Source organism: Pantherophis guttatus, chromosome 3, assembly GCF_059756535.1.
Source record: "Pantherophis guttatus breed Tessera chromosome 3, ASM5975653v1, whole genome shotgun sequence".
NCBI classification, from domain to species: domain Eukaryota; kingdom Metazoa; phylum Chordata; class Lepidosauria; order Squamata; family Colubridae; genus Pantherophis; species Pantherophis guttatus.
Genome location: NC_142065.1, coordinates 102353239 through 102377955, shown reverse-complemented (window position 1 = coordinate 102377955; position 24717 = coordinate 102353239). Strand labels below are relative to the sequence as shown.

Below are 24717 nucleotides of genomic sequence, written 5' to 3'. Positions count from 1 at the left end.
ATTCTTTCTTCAGTTAAATTAAACCAATCACTAATTTGTCATAAAGCTGCTGCTTCATAATACAATCTTAAATTAGGCATTTTAAGACCACCTCTCTCACGTATATCCTGTATAATTTTCAGTTTCACTCTTGGTTTCTTCCCAGCCCAGATAAAAGTATTAACCACTTTGTGCCATTCCATCAGATTTCCATCTTTTTTAAGCACTGGTATCATTTGGAACAAAAATAAAAACCTAGGTAGTACATTCATTTTTATTGCTGCTATCTTTCCCAGTAGTGATAGTTGTAACTTTTTCCATTTTTCCATTTCTTTCTGTACTTTTTGCCAAAGAATTTCATAATTATTTTTAAACAATTTCGTATTTGAGGCTGCAATATATACTCCTAGATACTTAACCTTTTTAACTACTTCAAACCCCGTTATTCTCCCTAAATCTTCTCTTTGAGTTATGGTCATATTTTTAGTTATCATCTTTGTCTTGTGTAGATTTACTTTAAATCCAGATACTTTGCCATATTGAGCTACTATGTCCAGCATATAGGGAGCCGCTTCTATAGGTTGAGATAAAGTAAGAACCAGGTCATCTGCAAACGCTCTTAGTCTATAATCCTGCTGTCTAATTACAATTCCTTTTATTTTGTCAGAATCACGTAACTTATTCAACAAAACTTCTAAAGTTAAAATAAACAACAATGGAGACAAGGGACAACCCTGCCTCGTACCTTTCTCAATTTTAAACACATCTGTTAAACCTCCATTAATTATTATTAAAATTTAGAATGCCAGATAAACTTTTGCATAAACTCTTGGTCTGAGGTCATATACACTGGATGAAAATATCTGCAAGGGTGTCACAACAAAAAATAAAAACAACAACCCACAACGCCCAAAATAGAGACATTGACTCAGTCAGAAGTATCAGTCTGACTGAAATTATTTGGAACATATCTGTGACCCAAGCTGCTTGCAGAAGTGGTCAGCCTGCGTTCAATAGAGTTTGCAAAGGAAAATCCTCCCTCTAAGTCCCTGTTGGCTTCCTCAGGATCTTTATGGGCAACTTGAGTCCAGGAATCTGGTATGACACATGGCTAGACTTGAGGTTAAATCCAGATCAGCCTTCCCCAGTCTGGCAGGTATATTGGATCATGTCTCCCATCATCCTCAGCTGTTCAATAGTGGAGATCATGTCATTAATTACCTGGGTAATTTGACATGGTCTTCCAATCTTGCTTCCATTTAAAGAAAGGAAAATACATGGGGGGAAGGGGTTATATGGCAAAACAAATTAATTACAAAGCCATTCATAGAAAACTAATGGTTTTTTTCACTATCACAGTAAGTCTGCATTTTAAACCATGGTTGGATAAACAACTGAAATGGTTGCTTAACTCATATTTCTATTGCTTTTTTTTAAAATGTGAAATCGTTTTATTGATTGTTCTCACTGACTGGTGTAAATGAATGTTGTGGGTAAGTTCTGCCTGGCATTTTTGTACACAAGAAGTAACTTCAAACATAACATTGCAGGTCTTTCACACCAGAAAGCTTACCAAGTCCTCACTTCCTGAACTTTGTGTGAGACCACAAATGCAGACAGCAAAGGTTGGGCACCGTCATATTTTTTTTTAAATAGGTTTGTATCACATATTCCATTTCTATGTTGAACAGTTTGTTTTCTAGGTGTCCAAAGTGTTAACATATAAACATCATCATAATCATTATAATTATATGCATATAAACATATATATGATAATATAAATGTTATTGAAAAGTATACTATCTTCCATTATAATATCAATTATATAACCATCAAATTATTTACTCATCAGTTTTTCTTTCTCATGTAGTCCATATTTCACATAAATCCACTCCTCTAACCTCAGTATCTGTCAATTAACCATTTGTAGGATAGTTTCCATGTTATAAAATATTCCGAGTCTTCTTTTCCTTTGATTTTTATAGTTAACCTATCCATTTCTGCACATTCCAGAATATTTTGATTATATTATCATCTGTAGGGGTTTCTAAATTTTTCCAGTATTGTGCATATACAATCCTGGCTGCTGTTAGGATATGTAAAATTAAATATGTGTTACCCTTATTATAGTTTCCTGGAAGCATGCCCAACAGGAATGTCTCAGGTTTCAAATCTATGTGTTATTATGTCATAGTTTCCAGCCATATGTGTATTTTCTTCCAGTATTTTTTTTTTTTTGCTTTGGGACATGTCCACCACATATGATAATATGAGCCTGGTATTTGATTGTATTTGATTTGATTGCATTTCCAACATTTAACATATTTATTTTTATAAATATTCACTAATCTTGCAGGTGAATAATGCTATCTATAAAACATTTTATAGAGGTTTTCTTTATACACTGTTGACATTGTGGGTTTATGATTTCTATTCCATAATTTCTGCCACCTGTCCAAATCTATTGTATAGCCAAAATTCTTAGCCCAAATTATCATAGTTTCTTTTACTTGTTTTCCCTCCAATTTGAAAGTTAACAAAATAATTGTATATCCTCTTGATTAATTTTTCATCTGTTCCCATTAGAATATGGACTACCTCATTTGGTTTGTTGTAAAACCCATACTCTTTTTCATACCTGGATTGTATCTGTAACTGTGGCCACCATGATAGGTCAATCCCTAATCTTTTTTAGTTCTTGTTTTATTTTTAGTTCTCCCCTTTCATTTAATATGTCCTTATATTTTATAATTTTATCCATATTTATGACATCAGGATATAGCCACGCCTCCATTATAGATAACCATACTGGCACTTTCAAGTAGTGTTGTTCTTTGATTTTGGTCCATGCTAGCAGTAATGCATTTCTAATGTATTGCCTCTGGAAATAGCTGTGTATCTTGCCCTTTGTGTACCGTAAGAAGCCATGCCATCCGAATTGCAGATCATGACCTTCCAATGTTAATAGCCTTATATTCCTCAGATTGACCCACTCTTTCATCCACGTAAGTACCGATGCTTGGTAGTATAGTTCCAATCCGGAAGACCGAAACCTCCTCTACTTTTAACATCTTGTAACGGTTTTTAACCATAAGAAAGGCTGAGTGCCAAAGAATCAAGGCCTTTGAACTATGATGCTGGAGAAGACTCCTGCAAGTCCCTTGGACTGCAAGGCGATCAAACTGTTCAGTCCTAGAGGAGATCAACCCTGACTGCTCTTTAGAAGGCCAGATCCTGAAGATGAAACTCAAATATTTTAGTCACCTAATGAGAAGGAAGGACTCACTGGAGAAGAACCTAATGCTGGGAAAGATTGAGGGCAAAAGAAGAATGGGATGACAGAGAATGGATGGAGTCACTGAAGCAGTAGGTGTGAGCTTAAATAGACTCCAAAGGATGGTAGAAGACAAGAAGGCCTGGAGGAACATTGTCCATGGGGTCACGATGAGTCAGACACTACTTCGCAACTAACAACAACATTCTCGGTTTTTTTCCTTGCCATACAAATTTCAATATCATCTTATTTAGGTCTTCAAAATATTTTTCCCCAATTTTATTGTGATTGTCTAGAACAGGTATAATAATCTCGGCAGAATATTAATCTTAATTGTTGGACACCATCATAATTGTCCAAGTAGCTCTGCCATTCTCAGATGCTGCCCTTTGAAAAGTTGCTTCTCTTTTTTGTGATCCAACACAAAACAGGTGTGGTGGGAAGCGAAGACCATCTGGAGGCGTCTCTGACTGCTGAATGGTAATAGTGATATTTCCACCAACATCTCCCTCTCTCAGCTTCAAGTGGTCACTACACCTCTCCAATTGAAGAGAGAAAATTCAAATTTCAAATTCTCTCCAACTCTTCCCCAACTTGTAAGCTCACCAACTGAGATTGGAGTTGGGCTGACTTCCCAGAACTTATAAAAATTATTTTAATTTTTTTCCTTTTTTTTTAAAGGGATGATTCAAAGTCATGTTCAAAAGTTATATATGTGGAAAAACTTCACACAGGAAAGAAAGCTGAAAGCTAACCAAAGTGTAACAGAAAATCAAGTGTCACTGCATAACATTAATTCCAACTGAGTTAACTCTCTTGCATAGAGGAATATTTCACTGCTGTGGAAAAAGTATGTATATAACCTCTGAGGCAGAGAGTTTTGCAGACGGGGAGCCTAATGTATTAGCACTTAACAACTGCCCATCATCACTTTTTCTTTTTTCTCCTCCTCTTTCTCTTTTCCATCTCCAATTCCTACTTGTCCTTCCTCCTCTTCCTCCTCTTCCGCCTCATTGTCTTCTTCTTTCATGTCCATCTCCTTTTTCTCTTATCCTCCTCATTCTCCCTTCACTTACTCCTCTTCATTCTTGTCCTCAGAATAACAGAGTTGGAAGGGACCTTGGAGGTGCTCCTGTCCTCCTCCACCCTTGTACTTTTCTTTCAACAGATCAATGAAGAAGGAAGAATATGTGATAGTCAACCCCAACAATAACAAATTGAATTTGAAGGGAAGGCTGTATGAGAGAGCTAATGGTCACAGAATGGTACTAAGAGAAGTATCGCTACATATAAATGGGATTCAAAGGTATTGTCTCTGTGTTACTACATTAAACTGAAAATTATTTCTATTTTGCTTAGAACTAAGGTTTGTAGTATCTTTATCTTAGTGTAGATATTATACAGTAGGTTTTTGAATTTATTTCTTAAGCAAACCAAACATTTTCCCCAGTGAGTTTACATGATTAAAAGTTATTATCAAAATTCACTTTTTTCCAAAGTGTCTTGCTAAGAAATGCAGCTGGATTTATCCTTATAAATAATTTTCATTTACAAATTAGACTACTAATGCATTCTACAGTAAACTCCTGTTGATTGTTGTTGTTTGTTTGGTAAACTGATATTATGCCATTCTTTGTGGAGTTCACAAAGTGTATAAGTCATCATACAGAAGGAACTTCTAGAAAAAAATTGTGAACCAGTTTGAAAACAGCAGCAACTCCACATCTTTCTGTTCCTAAATTGTCACCACTGTTGGAGATCTATATTTTATTTTTTATTATTTTTGCAGGCACATTTGTGCATTTTATTTTATTATTACATTGTTATAAAACATACCCAGCACATTACTTCAATACAGTACTATTTATACAGTATTATCTAGAGATTAACACTCTGATGTTTACATAAATTAGGCCCATTAAAGATAGGAAAAAGCGAATATTATATCAATATAAACTATGATTTAAAATTTCAGGGTTAACAGAAATAAAATTATTTAGCCTTTTCATTCAGAACTGAATATAGCACTAAGGAGCAAGTTTCATCAAATACCTGGAGGATAGGCTACTATAAGTTATAAGACATAATAAAAACACAGCAGGTTAAAGGTTTTTAACAATCAGATGTTTACACGATGACTCCATCACTGATGCCACTGTTTCATACATTTGGTTTCAGACTCCTGTGGTGAGTGCAAAAGATGGAGCACAACTCTTAGGAGGAAGACCATGCTTAATTGAAACATGTTTTGTTGAGTTCTAGCTTACAAATGAAGAGGAACAGAGAACAATTGAAAGAAAGGATTGTATAAGAATTCTAAATTCTAGTCGTTAAAATCAGTACATGTTACACAGCTGATGTGGAGCATAGACAGGTGCAGAGAACAATTTCCTAAGACCAATTTGGGCTGAGGAAAATTAAGAAAATGGACTTGGAGATCCAACAAAAGCAAAACAAAAACAGAACAGAACAGAACTATCCAGACACCAAAGAAGGGAAAGAAGACTTTTGACAGAACTATTTTGTTCATATTGTTTCCAGTTGTGGTTTCTGCTTTATTAGGTATCTGTGGTCTCCTTAGAATTTAGAAATGGACAGCAATTACTTAAAAATGGCTTTTGATGTGCAAGCTATTAGTTTCATTTCCTGTTGTCTTTTTGCATAAAATAAGATGAGAAGAAATATGTTGCTCTAGTTCTACCATGTTACTAAATCCCCCAAGTTTGGCTGCATGGAAGGTCCAGGCTAGTTAATTGCTATTGTTAAATATCAGATCTCTTCTCAGCCTTAAATGTAATTGTCCAAGCTCTTAATATAGTACCAAGATAATGCATTTTCTGATTAAGAAAGCATTAAGGAAAACAAGTAACAATCCAATCCAGCACCATTGCAGCACTCAAACACTTCACTAGACAAAAATAAATAGATTCAGTGATATATTGTGATCTTAGAGTCATGAGGTATGTACATGAAGTGTTCCTTCAAGGCCATCAGATCTTTTATTATCCTCTCTCCCCCTTTCCCCTCCTTCAGTTCTTCCTGAAACTGACCCTAAAATGGGAGGCTATAGTTGCAACCATGTGCCTTAAAGCAGGTCAGAATTTGAATGTGCAGGAATATCTATGGTATGTTGGCTCCTGTTACCTCATCAGTCAATATCTCTAAGTTGTAACTGAGAAACTCTTTGTGGAATGTGGCTCATGCTCACACCATTTTATCCAGAGCGAATAAGGGAAGGTCTGGGAAAGGCAATGTGCCATCTGATGATGTTCTGGTTACTTTAGATTTGCAGAGAACATTTCCTTTTGTTCCCAACAAGACTGACCAACTGTCTCAATGTATTGCTGAGGATGCTCATTTTTTCCATGTGAAAGCTTGGAGACATGGAAAGAATTAGAAGATGCAAAACTCTTGCAGGAAATAGAAATTAACTACAGGGAGGACAAAAACATCCCCTGCTATTCATGGTGAAGGAACCCTTCCAGACAGAAACTGGACAGCATTCTTTTACTGTCCCTTCTTTTGCAAGATGGGTGCAAGGGGGCAAATTTGGAAAGCAGAAAATCCCATCCTCAATAAGCAAATCTCTCTTTCTCTGTAATTTACTTTTTACTACCCCTGTTTCCCCCCAAAATAAGACCTATTCTGAAAATAAGCCCTAGCATGCTTTTTACGCATGTGGATAATATAACCCCTACCCTCAAAATAAGCCCTACTTAAGTTCCTGCGCAGCTGCCCACATGCCCATTCTGTCTGATTGCTCATGGTGCTGCCAACATGAGGTGAGACGAGAGGGAGGTGGAGCTGCCTGATGTGCCCTGCACCGGCTTACCTCAGGGCCCCCACAGCCAGGCTGTCCACATCCCAACAACTGCCTTGTGGCTGCAGCACTGAGTTGTTGCTCAGCCTTCTGTTCCATTGAGATTGTGAGCAAGCAGAAGTGGGCTGGCGGCCACACGGTGTTCTGCTGGACAAGGCTGCCAGAGCCACCACTGTGAGGCAAGGCAGGTGTCAAGGCATGGGTGGCCTGGTTGTGGGGGCCCTGAGGTAAACTGGTACAGGTCGCGTGGTGCAGCTCTACCCCTTGCCTCGTGATAGCAGCACTGACACACTATGCGGCCTCCTGCCCCGCCACGGCCTCCCGTACATGGGGAAAAAAAAGACATCCCCCCAAAATAAGTCTTAGTGCTTTATTTCGGCACCCAAAAGAAAATAAGACTGGGTCTTATTTTGGGGAAAACACAGGTATATAGATTAGATTTTTAAAAATCCTACCTTTATTATTTTTATACTTCATTATAATAAATGTGGCAAACAAACCTAATACTCCTTCCTCCTCCCATTTTCACCACAACAACAACCTTTTAAAGTGAGCTGGGCTGAGAGAGAGTGCCTGACCCAAGGTCACCCAGCCCACTTTTTTTGCCTAAGGTGATCTCCTGTCTTCTAGTCTGGGACCTTAACCACTAGATGAAATTGGCTCTGTTTGATGCAAGCTCACTATCCTATCTTTTTCCTCAGAAAAATATCTATCATTTAAACAGATGGTTTTTCTTTCTTTCTTCTCTGTGGTTGTTCTATTCTGTGTGAAAGGGAGTCACAGATATAATGAAACTAACAGGTCACAAGTACTGTGACACTTTCATGTGTTACTACTCTTTGGCAAAACTAATATTAGCCATCTGAAATGCTAGTGAGTTGACACAGAAAAGGTCAAATCATAGTTTCCTTGATGTAAGCTATGACTATTGTATTCCAGCAGCACTTTATTCTGCATTGACTGGGACAGCCAGGAGCAACTATGCAGCAGACTCCAGACTGAGCATCGTGCAAACCTCCATGCAAAGAATTCATTCTTGAAATATTTAAGCATTTCCTAGGAACATGGAATTCCAAAAAAAAGAATTGGAGTTATTTTTAGAATGGGTATGAGAAGGTTAGTCCAGCCCCAATTTCAGAATGGGTGAGGTAGTGCAAGAGAACTGTCAAGTCAAGAGCTTTGGTGGAGCAGCGGACTAAAGTGCTGTTAAGTAGCACTTAGCTGCCAGCTGCCTGCAATTACTGCGAGTTCAAATCTCACCAGGCTCAAGGCTGACTCAGCCTTCCATCCTTCCGAGATAGGTAAAATGAGGACCCGGATTGTGGGGGCAATAAACTGACTTTGTATAAAAAAAAAAAAAAGAACACCGCTTGGGGGGGCCAAAAGCCCTGCTAAGCAGGTATATACAAAAGTATGAAGGCTATTGCTTAATGCATTGTAAGCCGCCCTGAGTCTCCGGAGAAGGGCGGCATATAAACCAAACCAATAAATAAATAAATAAATAAACTGGGAGAAACATAACATAATATAGTGGAGTCGCCTCAAAGTGAGATGGGCAGCATACAAGTCAAATAAATAAATAATAAAATAAAATATTAAAAACTTTCCTCAATTACTCTGGAGTGGGATCCCATAATAATGTGATTCCACCAGGACTAGTATAATATGTGACACTGTTGTGCAATGGTTTCCAAACATCTAGTTCGTAATGATTAGTTATGAAAAGGAAGTTTTACAAGTACAGATAAAATAGATAAGAAATTTTTCTACTAGGAATATTGGGACTCAGTTCACAGGAAAGTAACTGATAAAGAATAAATGGTTACTGCTATCATTGTATGTGGAGTGATCTTTTCTTTTTTTAAAAAAAAAACCAAAATGATGTAGCTATTGAACTGAAAAAAATATATATTAATGTGGTACTGTACCTTTATTAAGTTACTTCAAAATCACAAAAGAGTGCAAGATTTCAATTTATTAAGTCCTTGTCATCAGATAATATACAAAAGTCTTCCCCATTTGCCAAAAAAGGTGAGAAAACCAGTGGTTTATGTGGAAGAATTCCTTTATTACAAAAATATATTAATACTCATTTCCCTTATTGACAGTTGTGTAAAATAGATAATTATTTACATTGTAAAAGGGAAAAATCAAATCTTAAGGTCACATTCTGTCAAAACCCCAGATCTGAGTTTCTAATCCCATCTTCTAAAGGTGAGTTATAATTTTCATCCTGGTTTCTGCATATCAGTTTTCCTTGGTTGCTCAGATCTTCACATCTGTTTATTAAGTTGTTTGTCTTGTCTTCTCCCACTCCTCGTTATTTGAATGAAACACCAGATGAGAGTAGCAAATTTCCTCCTGTAATAATTAAGTGATTATTAAAATAATAATAATAATTCAGAGTTGTAACAAGAAAATATTAATGTAGCCAGGGGATGCAGTGGGTCACTTGGTAAGACACTGAGCCTACGCTCTGCTGAGGCTGGCAGCTCAGTGGCTCGATTCCCGTGAGCAAATAAACTGCATTGGGACAGGAAAGGAGCCTTCCCCAATTGCCTACTGGCATTCAGGTGTCCTGCAGGTAAGATAACACCGCCCAAAAAAATTCCTTTCACAGAGGCAGCCAGCCATCTCGGTGATCCCTAGCTAGCCAAACTATACTCAGGTGGGTTTAATTCTAAGCATTCAGGTGTATTAACTATGCTGTTATAAGTATATAAGACATATAAAGGAGTATATGAATTGGGGTGCCATCTTACAAGAAGACTGCATTTTCCCTTCTTTCTCACAGCCAAAAATAAGGAACCCGGTCTGCAGATTTATTAACTTATTTATTATTCCCCTCTGCCTTGAAGGAGGCGGTGGTGAGACCCCTCCTCAAGAAGCCTGCCTTGGATCTGGCTCTCTTTAAGAACTATCACCCAGTTTCTAACCTTCGCCTTATGGAAAGCGCGGTGGTGTGTTAGCTCCCACAATTCCTGGATGAAGCGGATTACCTGGACCTGTTTCAGTCCGGCTTCAGGCCTGATCACAGCACGGAAATGGCATTGGTCGCGTTGATAGACGATCTCTGGCGTGCCCGGGATAGGGGTTACTCCTCTGTCCTGGTCTTACTTGACCTCTCAGCGGCTTTTGATACCATCAACCATGTTATCTTACTGCGACAGCTAAGGGGGTTGGGAGTGGGAGTGGGAGGCACTGTTTTTCAGTGGTTCTCCTCCTACCTCTTGGTCGTACGCAATTTGTGCTGGCAGGGGAGCAGAGGTCGACCCCTAGGCCCCTACCTTGTGGGGTGCCGCAGGGGTTGGTTCTCTCGCCTCTCCTGTTCAATATATATATGAAGCCACTGGGTGAGATCATCCGGGGATTTGGGGTGCCGTATCATCAATATGCTGATGATACCCAGCTTTTCATCTCCACTCCGCATCACCCCAATGATGCCCTTGACGTAATGTCCCGGTGCTTGGAGGCCGTACAGGTTTGGATGGGGACGAACAGACTTAGACTCAACCCCAACAAGACCGAGTGGCTGTGGTAACCGGCACCCTGTTTTGTCCACTATGTCCCATTGCTATCCCTGGTGGGGGGAGGTGTTGACCCCCTCAAGAAGGTACACAATTTGGGAGTCCTCCTAGACCCACAGCTTAGCTTGGAAGATCATTTGACTGCTGTAGCCAGGGGGACCTTTGTCCAGGTGCACCTGGTTCACCAATTGCGCCCCTTTCTGGACCAAGATGCCTTACTCACAGTTGCTCATGCCCTCATCACCTCTCGTTTGGACTACTGCAATGCACTTTACATGGGGCTGCCCTTGAGGAGCACTCGGAGACTTCAACTGGTGCAGAATGTGGCTGCGCGGGTTGTCATGGGGGTGCCTCGGTACTCCCATGTTACACCACTCCTTCGTGATCTGCATTGGCTCCCAGTTGTCTTCCGAGTGCAATTCAAAGTGCTGGTGATCACATTTAAAGCCCTACGTGGCCTAGGACCAGAGTACTTGCGAGATCACTTCCTGCCACTGGTAGCCTTCCATCGCCCGGTTCGCTCCCACAGAGTTAGCCTCCTCAGGGTACCTTCGGCTAGACAATGTCAACTGATGACCCTTAGGGGAGAGCCTTCTCTGTGGGAGCCCCTACCCTCTGGAATACGTTACCCCTGGAGCTCCGTATAATCCCCGACCTCCGAACCTTCCGCCGGGCCTTGAAGACCTGGCTCTTCCAACGGGCGGGCCTGGGTTGACTCTAAACTGATTTTGTAGCTTTTTAAATTCTTAAATCTTAAATTTGAATTGGTATTCCCACGTTTAACCTTATTTATTGGATATTCTGTTTTAATATGTCTTTTAACTTTTGTATTTTCTGTTTCTTATTGTTGTGAGCTGCCCTGAGTCCTTCAGGAGAAGGGCGGCATATAAATCCAATAAATAATAATAATAATAATTAGATATTTCTTAAATCTTCTTGACCTACCCAAATAGAGACACTCCTTTTTTGAATGCGCCATGCATTAGAAGACATCAGACATATGACTAAATCTACAGGACTACCAATAACCATTAGGAAAAACAATAGCAAAACTTGAAATATTGTCCAAAAAGGGAAAAGTAGCAAACAGACATACCTGTGATGTCTCTAAAGCTGGTGGCACTGAGTCCTTGGGCTGGAAACCTTATGGGCAAAAAGAAACGTGTTTTTTTAAATGTCATTTTCTTTGCTTTATTTTCTCTTTTATTTTAAAATTTACCTGGACTTTTCTCTTGATGCCCTGGGCTCTTGAAGGCTCTGTGCTTATCTCTTGTGCTTATGCCCAGAGATATTTGATATATATAAATCAAATCAAATCAATAAACAGAATCATAATTTTAAATCTTGGGATTGAACTGCAACAGAGACAGAGGAATGATACCATGAAAGAATTGGGATTACCTCCTTTGTTGCTTCCCCCACCCTCTCTCTGTCTCTGTCTCTGTCTCTCTCTCCCCTCCCCCTCCCTCCCCCCTCTCTCAAAATGTTTTAGTCTCCCCTCCCATTTTAAAAAGTATTATAAAAGATATATTGTTCTGAATCTCCTACAAAGATCATATATTGTATCACTGGTATTAATTATCCTACAAGGTTTTGTCAAAGAATTCCCAAGCTTCCAAGGCCACTTTAGCCTATGAAAGATTATGGAAAAGCAATGCCTTCTTGCCAACGAATAGGCCATCAATTCTTTATTACATCAGAAGCTCTATTGCCTGACCTTCCACCCTAAGAAGCTAAAAGACAGACTTGGTGTTTTTTCTGCCCAACTGGAAGTTAGTTCTGAGGGGCATAAACTGAATGTCATACAAAAAATGTCTTTCCTCGGGTCTTTTTACTTTAATTCTATTGTGATTTTGTGACCTTGCTGAATTTTCTTTATCTGCACATTGTTCTGAAGCTCCCTGGAGGGCCGATCTTAATAATTACTTCAATCAATAACAGCAGAGAAAGACCCAGAAAGGATCAATGGTGGTTGCACAGAGCACCTAAAGAGGAGGAGGACTTTGAGCATGTGATGATAGCTACCATCTTGACTTTGTTTGATCCCCATAACTGAAACTGGATCCCAGAAAGATTAACTTACACTCTAGCCACCTTAGCTGTCATATTAAGCCTTAGCATATGAATACTCCTATTTTGCAAGCCAGAATGTCTTGCAATAGGACATATTTTGATATAGGATATATTTTCCTGATGTTACCAAGCCTAGAAGGGCAGCATCGAATCCAAAGCCAGATCACAATTAGTAGCAGAAATGCCAGTATTCCTAGGACAGACAAAGGTATTGTGTAATGTCGAAAGTCATTTGTGTGGAAAGTCCTTGTTTCTGTGGGAAATAGGGAGAGAGAAAGGAAATTGGTTTAGTCATGACTACTTAGTAAACTTAAATCAATTCTACCTTGCTCCTCATTTTACAAATTTGGAGAAATGGAGTGGAAAGAGGATCCTTCTCTGCTGATTACTTTCACCTACTTCAGCATTGCTCATGCAGATAAGTTGTTTTACAACACTCTGATTTATCTCATGACCTTTTTAATGGTCAGATTGGCGATCAAGGAGTATTCCAGACAATGTGTAATGTTCACGGCATTAGAAAGCTGATTCACTGAAATGCCACTTCAAACCTTGTGAGTGAACAAGAACCAACATTTTATCATGGACATAGGAAATAGTTTACCTGCATACAGTGTGGTGCTCAGATTCATGGACATGCCAGATGAATTGAATTTGGCTTTGCAGATAAATTCCTTCCCACCGATGGAAGAGTTTTCAGGGATGTAAAGGATGCTGACAAATGTTAAGGAACCACTGTGGTTTTTCATTAAAAGAGTCTGTCCATCTTGGAGAACATGAGAGGCATCCCAGGATATCTGGATCCAGTTGGAAACTCCGTGAACCACACAAGCCAGCCGGGTGCCACTCTGTATTGCCTGGTCTTGTGCAGAAGGTTGTAAAATCATCATCCAGCTGCTTGAGGTATAACTGTCTGAGGAGGATGAAGAGGAGGATGAGGGGAGGAGGAAGAAAGGATGACAACTCAATAAACAAATGACACTTTGTAATTAATTGTTAAAGTGGACAACTGCTTTGTTGTCCACTTTAAAGTGGATTTGCTAAACCGAATCTTAGCCCTAATAGGCTAATCTGTATTTCCATGTCAAATCCATTATTTACTTCCTACTTATGGCTACTTATGCTAATTATGACTGCAAAACCTGGTAGGAGAAGGGTGGATGCCTTTGAACTCTGGTGTTGGAAGCGACTATTATGCATCCCATTCAGTGGTGGGTTGCCCCCGGTTCGCACCGGTTCTATAGAACCGGTAGTAAAACCAGCGGGAGGCTCCGCCCACTGACCCCAATGTCACCAAAACACTTCTGTGCATGGGAACTGGTAGTAAAGGTAAGTAGAACCCACCCCTGATCCCATGGACTGCAAAAATAACAAACAAAGAAGTCCTAGACCGAACCTCACAAAAAATAATCACTTGAAGCCAAGATCACCAAACAGAGGCCGTCACAATTTGGTCATGTCATGAGAGCTGACTCACTCAAAAAGTCAGTTATGCTGGGAGTGATCAGCAGTATAAGGAGAAGGGGCTTCCCTAGTACCCGCTGACTGAATCCTATAAAAGATGACACTGGGATGACCATGGCAGATCTGAAGGAGGCAGTGCAAGACAGAGGGGCATGGAGATGCTGATCCATAGAGTGGCCAAGGGTCAGACATGATTGAATGGCTGACAATGACAACTTACCTCCCACAATCAAAGAGAATGCATCAGCAAAGTTTAAGGAAAAGTAATTTTGGGATTTGTCCACACATAGATATAAGCCAGTGTCCTCTACTTTTGTGTCGAAAATTTCTAGTGTCAGCTCCTGTGCTTCAGTCTTGCAGTTAAATTTTCCTTTGCTGTCAGCAGACCCACAATTATTACTTAAAAGCCTTAGTTGAGTCTCTTCTCTTTTATACCAATATATGTTAGCTACATTTTTAGTAATGTTTTTTGAAAAATTGCACACAATTGTTGCTTTTTCCCCAACGTCCACAAACAGGAACTGATTGTTTTGGGCTTTGTATACTGCAAAGACAAAATAAGAATAATATATTGAGATTCTAATTTTAACTTGATGTCAGATCAGGGGCAGGGAAGTCAAAAATCACATTCAAAGGCCAAACTTCCCAAAACATGGACAGAAGCATATATTATATTAATACCAAAAGAAGATACAGATTCCCAACAGATAAAAAAGTACAGATCAATATCATTATTAAATGTAGATTACAAAATATATGCCTCTATAATTTCAGAGAGATTAAAAAGATTCCTAAACAAATTTATACATCCTGATTAGAATTATTTATTATTTATTTATTTGGTCAAATTTATATGCCGCCCTTCTCCCGAAGGACTCAGGGCGGCTCACAAAGGATTAAAATTGTAGAACAGTAAAAATAAATTAATTTAGATAAATTTAAAATACAACAATTAAAACCCATATTAAAGCCAAACTAAAAACACCCCGCAGGTCAGGCGATTTGTTTAAAAACAAGAATGGTTTCCTACCTAAAAGACAACTAAAAAAATATGAGGATTATCTTGAACGTATTGGAATATTACAAAGCCATCCTGAAAAACAGCTAGCATTGATCTTCTTGGATGCACAAAAAGCTTTTGATAATATGAGCTGGGAGTTTATGACATTACAATTGAAGGGTATGGACTTTAGTGAAAACTTTGTAAATACGATCCAAGCAATATGTTCCAAACAATTAAACAGAGAGACAACAGAAAAAATTAGCGTAAGTAAAGGTGCCAAGGCAAGGATGTCCACTATCCCCTCTATTATTCATACTAACCCTGGAAGCCTTGCTCAGAAAGATTAGACAAGATCCAGAAATAAAAGGTTTGGAAATTAAAAAAAAAACATTATAAACTACAAGCATTCGCAGACAGTATTCATTTTGGAGGAACCCCTAGAAACAGGACCTAAATTAATAAAAAGAATAGAAGAGTTTGGCGACGTGGCAGGACTAAAAATAAACAAGGAAAAGACTAAGATTTTGACAAAGAATCTTACAAACAAACAGAAACATGAACTGACGGAAAAGATGGACATGCAGATAACTAAAAAAGTTAAATTCCTTTGGAATCTGGTTAACAGCAAGATGCATAACTATAAAAAGAAGACAACTACATTAAAGTATTACAACAAATAAAGATAGATTTGAAAAATGGAGAAATTTACAGTTGTCGTTAGTTGGAAGGATAGCCACAACATAAATGAATATCCTACTGAAACTGTTATTTTTATTCCAAGCAACCCCAATAAAACTAGGGAAAAAGTTCTTTGAGGACTTAAACAAGTTGATTCTAAAGTTTGTCTGGCAAGGCAAAAAACCAAGAATCCAATTGAAAATGCTGCAAGACACCAAAAATAGGGGGTGTTGGGCTACCGGACTGGGAGCTGTACTACTAGCCTCCGTGCTCAAATAGGTGAAGGAGTGGATAAATCTGAGGAACAAAAGAATATTGATGTTAGAAGGACACGACTTACAATTGGGGTGGCACACATTTATATGGTATGGCATAAGTAAAATACACAGATACTTCCAAAGGCATTATATCAGGAAAGCGCTGATTTCAGTATGAGAAAAAGTCAAACAAAATCATTAAATGAAAATACCGGTCTGGCTATCCACGATGGAAGCTCTAATACATCCTAACATTCTAGAACTGGAAAAAATCATAAGGTATAAAAACATGTTGAATGAACAAGGGGACTTAAAATCAAAACAGGAACTAAAAAATCAAGGAATTGATCTGGACTCATGGCCACATATTCAAATACAAACGAGACACAAGAAAGATTCAGAAATATATGGATTTTACAAAGTCTCATTGGAGACTATAATGCAATTGTAGATATAGAGAAGGATTATCAAAGTAGTAAAAAAAATAAATCCAGGAAAAAAACACTACCGGACACATTTCAGGATATGGTACAAGAACTCCAACTACAAGACGCTTGGAAGGAAATCAACCAAAATAAAAAACAATTTACATTTTATTTGAATCCGCATCAATCATGGTCCAGAATCGACATGGCCGCGATGACAGCAGAGCTCATTAGATATCAAACAAATAGAAATTGCAACAAATACATGGGCAGATCATAGTCCAATTGTAATAACATGGAAGGGTCATCAAGCATGGAGAAGATGGATGATGGACAAAGACATCATAAAGGATAAACAATACGTGGAAATGATTCAAAGAGAATTAAAAATATTTTTCCAAATTAATGTAAAAGAACATACTAGTTTTCAAAATCTATGGGATACAACCAAAGCTTATATAAGAGGCCTAACAATCGCCTACATAGCAAAAAAAAATAAAGACAAACAACAAACAAAAGAGAATTTATTGACGCACCTGCAACAATCTGAATTAGATTTACAGGAAGAGCCACATAACAAAGAAATTAAAGAGAGAATTAACCTTATAAGACATAAAATAAATCTAATTACAACAATGGAGATAGCAAGGAAAATTAAAATGGCTAAACGAAATCAATTTGAACATGCAAATAAAACTGGCCGGTGGCTGGCCTACAAACTGAAAAAAGAAAAAGAGAAGAAAATGATACACCAATTAAAAGACGAAGACGGACAAATATACCATAATAATGAGGATAAAAAACGAATCGCAAGGGACTTCTTTCAAAACCTATATGCAAAAGAAGAAATTCGAGAGGAAGAAACTATAGAATACTTAAGTAAAATAAATATTCAGGAATTAAAAGAAAACCATACCAAATCATTGAATAGACCGATTTCCATGTTAGAACTAACAGAAGCAAGGAAGAAACAAAAAAACAATAAAACACCGGGACCAGATGGCATACCATCTGAATTTTATAAGACATTCCAGCAATCATTAGATGACATTCTTTTTTTTTTAATTTTAAAAAGCAAAACTTTATTCAATCTTAAAAGAAAAACATTTAAAACATACAAAGACTTGATTAAGTTAAACGTTAACTTATCAAGAAACAATTTTGCATATACATGTACAATAATCAACTTCAACTACTAACTAATTATATATATACAGATATACAAACCTACAGTGACATATTTCATTTTCTATCTATCTGACAGTGCATTCCTTTTACTTATAATAATTTCATCCAATTTTCATCTCTACCCATTTGGTCTCCTTTGATTTATCCACTGGTACCATCTATTCCATATTCTAAAATATTTTGAGTCCTCCTTATCTTGTAATTCTAAAGTTAATTTGTCCATTTCTGCGCATGTATATATCTTTTGTATTAGCTCCTGATCAGCTGGCAATCTATTTGTTTTCCAAAGTTGTGCTACTGCTAGTCTGGCCGCCGTTATTATGTGAAGTATTAAGTATTTTGTATCATTCCTAATGTTCTTTTTGATCATACCTAATAAAAAAATTTCGGGTTCTAATTCAATTTCGCAATCTGTTATTTCTGCTATCCATGTTTTAATCTTGTTCCAATATTTCTTAATTTCTGGGCAGAGCCACCAAGCATGGTAAAAAGTTCCCTGTGCTTTTTTATACTTCCAGCAAGCCGGATTTACGTTTGGGTACATTTTTGCTAATCGTGCGGGGGCCAGATACCATCGATACCATATTTTATAGTGATTTTCTTTGTAGGCCACCGATTTTGTCATGGAATAGTTATTTTCCCACACTCTTTCCCATTCTTCTAATTGTATGCTGTGACCAATGTTCCTCGCCCAGGCTATCATCTGCCCTTTAACCAATTCTTCTGCCAAATCGTATTCAAGTAGATATTTGTAAATTTTCAAAATTAACTTCCCTTCTTTGGATTCTAATAATTTGTCTAATCGATTTTGTTTTATCTCTATTCCTCCCTCCTCCTGATCCTTCCTATATCTTATCTTTATTTGTGAGTATGGCCACCAGTCTATTGCTGTTCCTTGTTCCTTTAATTCTTCTCTAGTTTTCAAATTCCCCTGTCTATCTAGTATTTCTCTGTATCTTAGTATTTTTTGTTTAGATAATATATTGGGATAGGTTATTGCTTCTATCGTCGATAGCCAGCCGGGGATTTTCATGTAGTGTTTGTGCTGAATTTGTTGCCATGTATTAATTAGAGATTTTCTGATAGTATGATTATTAAAGTGTTTATATATTTTATTCCCTGTATTCCAAATAAAGGCATGCCAACCTTTCATCAAATCGTGTCCCTCCAAATTTAACAACCTTTGGTTATCCAAGGTTATCCATTCCTTAATCCAAAGTAGACTTGCAGCCTTATAATATTTTTGCCATGCCGGAAGGCCAAATCCCCCTCTGGTTTTATCATCTTGTAGTATATTTAATTTTATTCTTGATTTTTTCCCTTCCCAGACAAATTTTGTGGTTATTTTATCCAAATTATCGAAAAATTTCTTGTCCAAGTTTATCGGTATTGTTTGGAATAGATAAAGGAGCCTTGGCAGTATGTTTGATTTTATTGCTGCTATCCTCCCCAGCAAAGATAGTCTTAATTTCCCCCATTTCTCTAAGTCTTCTTTTATTTTTTGAACTAAAGGTTCATAATTATCTTGTTTTATTGTTATGGTTTTAGCCGTCAACTGTATCCCCAGATATTTCACTTTTTTAACTGCCTGTAATCCTGAATCTTTTACTAATTTCTCTACTTGTTTTGTTGTCATGTTTTTTATTATCATATTTGTCTTTTCCTTGTTGACTTTTAGACCTGCTACTTTTCCGAATTCTCCAATCTCTTCTAATAATTTCGGGGTTGTTTCCAATGGGTTTTCTATAAAAAAGACAAGGTCATCGGCAAAAGCTTGGACCTTGTACTCCTCTCTCTTAATCTTTAGTCCTTGTATTTCTTTGTTTGCCCTGATTCTAATTAGAAAATTTTCCAAGGTTAAAATAAAAAGTAGGGGTGGTAGCGGACATCCCTGCCTTACTCCTTTATCTATTCCAAAGAATCTCGTTGGATCTCCATTCATCAGGATACTTGCTTTTTGGTTCTGATATATTGATGTTATCATTTTAGTAAATTTCTCTCCAAAATTCATAGTTTTGATTTGTTGTTTCATAAATTGCCAATTTACTTGGTCGAATGCTTTTTGTGCATCCAGAAAGATCAGAGCTACCTGTCTCTCTGGATGCACCTCAGAATATTCCAAAATGTCCATTACCATCCTTAAGTTATTTCTTATCTGTCTTGTGGGTAAGAAACCATTTTGGTCCTGATGTATTTTGTTATGTAATATTTTTTTCAACCTGTTGGCAATTATACTCATGAAGATTTTGTAGTCGGTGTTCAACAAAGAAATCGGCCTATAGTTTTTTGTTAATGTGGTATCTGCCCCCACTTTGGGTATTAGGGATATATATGCCTCTTTCCATGAATTTGGTAATTTTGCCTCCCTCAGCGCTTCATTGTATGTTTCTAATAAAATTCCATTTAGTGATTCCCCAAATGTTTTATAAAACTCTGTTGGAAGACCATCGGTCCCCGGAGTTTTATTATTTTTTTGTCTCTTCAGCGCTCCTTTTAATTCCCCCATTGTAATCTCCTTGTCTAATAATTCTTTCTCTTCCTCTTATAATACTTGCACTCCCTTTCCTTTTAAATATTGTTCAATTTCCTCTGTTGTTACTGTATCCTTCTCATAGAGTTTTTGATAATTTTGGACTGCTATCTCCTTTTTTTCCTCTAATCTCTGATGGATCCTTCCCTCATCATCTTGTAACTTCTGAATTGTTTTCTTTTCTTTTTCCTTCCTCAGTCTGTATGCCAACCACCTCCCTGGTTTGTTTGCGTGTTGAAAGTAATTCTGCCTTATGTACCTTAAAGTAATTGCATATTTCCCTTGTTCTAATATGTTCAGCTTGTGTTTTGCCTCTATCCATTTTACCCTTATTTGTTCATCCCCTGGGTTTCTTTGCAATTTACTTTCCCAATTTTTAATTTCTTCTCGTATTTTATTATATTCTTTTTCTCTTTCTTTTCTCTTTTACATTATATGCTATTGTAAGGCCTCTTACATACGCCTTAGTTGTGTCCCATAGGTTTTGTAGGGAGGTGTGTTGTTTTGTATTTTCCTTGTAAAACAATTCTAACTCCTTTTCGATATAATTCTTATACTCTCTTTCTCTCGTCAACTGTGTGTTCATTGTCCATCTATTTTTCCTTTTCTGCTGCCCTTTCCACATTATCATTATTGGATTGTGATCCGCCCAATCGTTTGATAGAATTTCTACCGCTTCTATTTCTGTCATTAAAGTACTGGATACCCATGCCATGTCTAACCTAGACCACGACTTATGTGGATTCGAATAATATGTAAAATTTCTAATTTCAGGGTTATAAAATCTCCAGCCATCTATCATATTTAATTCTTCTACCATATCTCTAAAGGCTCTGGGCAGAACATTTTTCTTATTTTTGTTTTGCTGGACACATTTATAATCCTTTCTTGGATCAAAAATCGCATTGAAGTCTCCAATCATACATACATTTTCCATTTTTTGTTCGATAATTTTCTCATGCACTTTATTATAAAATTCTAATTGTTTACTATTTGGGGCATATATTACTACTAACAATATATTTTTAAAATCCAATTTTAGCTCTATCATCACTATTCTACCCTCGGTATCCACATATCTTATAGTACTATCTATTCCTTCCTTGACATATACCACTACTCCTCTTTTTTTTTCTTCTGCCAATGATGAGTATACTGTACCTAATTTCTTATATTGTATATATTTTATATCTTGTTTTCTTATGTGTGCCTCCTGAAGGCACACTATATCTAATTCTTGTTTCACAATTTTTTAAAAAATATAGTTTCGTTTGGGTGGCGAGTTGAGTCCATTTACATTTACTGATAAAATTTCCATGTTAGAACTAACAGAAGCAAGGAAGAAACAAAAAAACAATAAAACACCGGGACCAGATGGCATACCATCCGAATTTTATAAGACATTCCAGCAATCATTAGATGACATTCTAATACAGGTATTTAATGACGCACTTCTAGAAGCTGAAATTCCACAATCATGGAATGAAACAATAATTACGTTAATACCAAAACAAGATTCGGATCCTGCTGAAATTAAGAATTATAGACCAATATCTCTTCTTAATGTAGACTACAAACTATTTACATCTATTATAACACAGAGATTGAAAAATTTAATTAATCACTATATATATCCAGACCAAAACGGCTTCATTCCCAGATGACAAATCAAAAATAATACAAGGACAATTATCGATACCCTTGAATACTATGAATAACGACCAGATAAGCAAGTAGCATTAATCTTCCTGGACGCACAAAAAGTGTTTGATAATCTTAATTGGACATTCTTAATAACACAATTGGAAATGATGAAATTTGGAGGAAGATTCTTAAATATGATCAAAAGGATATATAACACCCAAACAGCAAAAATATTGATTAATGGAGAGACAACGGAACAATTTGATATAAAGAAAAGAGTGAGGCAAGGATCCCCCCTATCCCCCATATTGTTCATATTAACATTGGAAATATTATTGGAAGAAATTAGGGAAGATAAAGAAATAACGGGATTAAGGATAAAGAACCAGGAATACAAACTGCAAGCATTTGCGGATGATATAATACTCATCCTAGAACAACCATTACAATCAGGATCCAAATTATTGACAAAAATAGAACAATATGGGGAAGTAGAGGGCCTGAAAATCAATAAACAAAAAACAAAAATGTTAACGAAGAACCTCACCAAAAACCAAAGGAAAGAATTGGAAAGTGAAATACATAGGGATCTGGCTTACCAATAGAATATCAACACTCAAAGAAGATAATTATCATAAATTGGCCAAACAAATAGAAAAAGATTTAAAATTTTGGACTAAATTACAGCTATCATTTCTAGGTAAAATAGCCTCCATTAAAATGAATATTCTGCCAAGGATGCTGTATTTATTCCAGGTGATACCAATACATCCAGGAAAAACTTACTTCAAAGATTTTGATAAGGTGATATTAAAATATATCTGGCAGGGGAAAAAGGCAAGAATCAAACTAAAACACCTACACGACAAACAAGAAAGAGGAGGAATGGGGCTTCCAGATTGGCAAATTTACCACAAAGCATCATCACTAACATGGATTAAAGAGTGGATCGAACTCAAAAACAAACGCATATTAACATTAGAAGGCGTTGATCTGGAGAAAGGATGGCATGCATATCTATGGGAAGAAAAACCTAAAAAACATGAACAATTCCGAAGACATATTGTGAGAGACACATTGCTAAAGATTTGGACTGAAATTAGGAAGAACCACTACGAGAGAATCCCACGGTGGATTTCAACAATGGAATCACAAATATACCCAAATACAACGGATATAAATAAAATGAAAACATATCAAGAACTCCTAAATGATGAAGGAAAATTAAAAACAAGAGAAGAATTAAAAGAACAAGGTGTGGAAATTGACTGGTGGCCATACCTACAATTAAAATCCAGATACAAAACGGACATGGAGAATTATGGAATTCAAAAAGAACCAAATGAACTGGATAAAATACTACTGGGCCCAAATGAGAAATTAATAACCAAAATTTACTATTTTTTACTTGCATATAAATTAGAAGAGGAAATAGTAAAAGAGAATATGATCACATGGGCGAAGAACTTTGGATATAGCATTGAACTAAGCAAATGGGAAAAACTATGAAAAGTTAATAGTAAATTGACATTATCAGTATCATATAAAGAAAATGCTTATAAGATGTTTTACAGATGGCATCTTCCCCCAGCACGGATTTCAAAAATGTTTCCCAACACTTCTCCACTTTGCTGGAAATGCAAAATACAAAAAGGGACATACTACCACATGTGGTGGTTGTGCCCAAAAGCAAAACAATTTTGGAATAAAATTAAAATCCAGCTGGAAGAAATAACAGCACAAAAAATACCATTAAAACCGGAAACATATTTATTGGGTATACTTACAAATAGCTACGAAAAAGAAACAATATATTTGATTACATATATTCTGATCGCAGCAAGAATCATCTTTGCACAAAATTGGAAATCGGAAGAAATCCCAACACAAGATAAAATAATATCGAAAGTAATGGAATGTGCCGAGATGGACAAACTCACTAAAGAAATCCAAGAAAAGAAAGAATCTGAATACTATCTGGTTTGGCAAATGTGGTATCAATGGCTAGAGAAAAGGAAAACCAAATAAAAAGATGATCCTAAAAGATTTGAACCAAATTGTGTACCAAGGAAATACAATAGAGTTACAACAAAACTTCAAAAAATATTGTTATATAAGGTGAGATGTGGGAATATATATTGAGAAATACAATTTACTGATGTATTTTCTTAAGAAATAAGATATTATGTTTAAATGTTGTATATGTTGTGTATTGTTTTATTTTGTACTTGTTTGTGTTCCTTTTTTTTCTGTGTGTGTATGTTTTTTATTCAATAAAAAAAAGAACCCCTAGAATTAGATCAGATATTCCTAGGGACAGATGATAAGTTAATAAAGAAAATTTATAATTATTTATTGAGGTTTAAAATGGAAGAAGAACATGTAAAAGAAACTATGATAGTATGGGCCAAAAACTTTGGATACAATATAGAATTAGACAATTGGCAAAAACTTTAAGAAAAAAATTACAAACGAACGATGTCAACAGCATACAAAGAAAACCTTTATAAGATGTTCTACAGATGGCATTTGCCACCAGCAAGAATGGCAAAGATGTTCCAAAACATATTGCCAGAGTGCTAGAAATGTAAACAGATACTGGGGTCCTATTACCACCTGTGGTAGAGTTGTCCAATGGCAAAAAAATATTGGTTAAAGATTAAAAGGTGGTTAGACAAAATGATAGCACAACAAATAGATTTAAAACCACAATTGTTCCTACTAGGTATATTACCGGAAAAACACAATGAAAGAAGCATATATTTAATATTACATGTAATAACAGCAGCGAGAATTATCTATGCACAAAACTGGAAAAATGAAAGTGTACCTATAGATGAAAATGTAATAAAGAA

General features: G+C 36.7%; 2 protein-coding genes across 2 annotated transcripts in view; one reads left to right on the top strand and one right to left on the bottom strand.

Annotated features, from left to right (window-relative positions):
- Window positions 1-1529: 1529 nt before the first annotated feature.
- LOC117661135 (contactin-3-like) overlaps window positions 1530-24717 on the top strand; it is a 34204-nt gene continuing 11016 nt past the window's right edge. The window contains exon 1 of the mRNA XM_060690116.2: window positions 1530-1635. The gene's annotated coding sequence lies outside the window, so the exon portion shown is untranslated. The remainder of the gene's footprint in view (window positions 1636-24717) is intronic.
- On the bottom strand, window positions 9242-18263 carry LOC117661134 (uncharacterized). Its single transcript, XM_087890701.1, has 6 exons — window positions 18221-18263; window positions 14358-14681; window positions 13278-13586; window positions 12801-12926; window positions 11697-11743; window positions 9242-9434 (listed from the first exon to the last, which is right to left on the bottom strand). Exons 1-6 carry the CDS (start codon window positions 18261-18263, stop codon window positions 9360-9362), a joined length of 924 nt encoding a protein of 307 aa, XP_087746827.1. The 3' UTR covers window positions 9242-9359.

What these genes read in the sequence shown, in the direction of transcription:
- LOC117661134 (XM_087890701.1), bottom strand. Translation starts at nt 18,263, where the DNA reads ATGGTATCTGGCCCCCGCACGATTAGCAAAAATGTACCCAAAC. An exon ending in GAGCACCACACTGTATGCAG is followed by an intron (nt 12,927 to 13,277) that starts GTAAACTATTTC and finishes TATTTCCCACAG; the next exon opens with AAACAAGGACTTTCCACACA. An exon ending in CAGCTTTAGAGACATCACAG is followed by an intron (nt 9,435 to 11,696) that starts GTATGTCTGTTT and finishes TAATTATTACAG; the next exon opens with GAGGAAATTTGCTACTCTCA.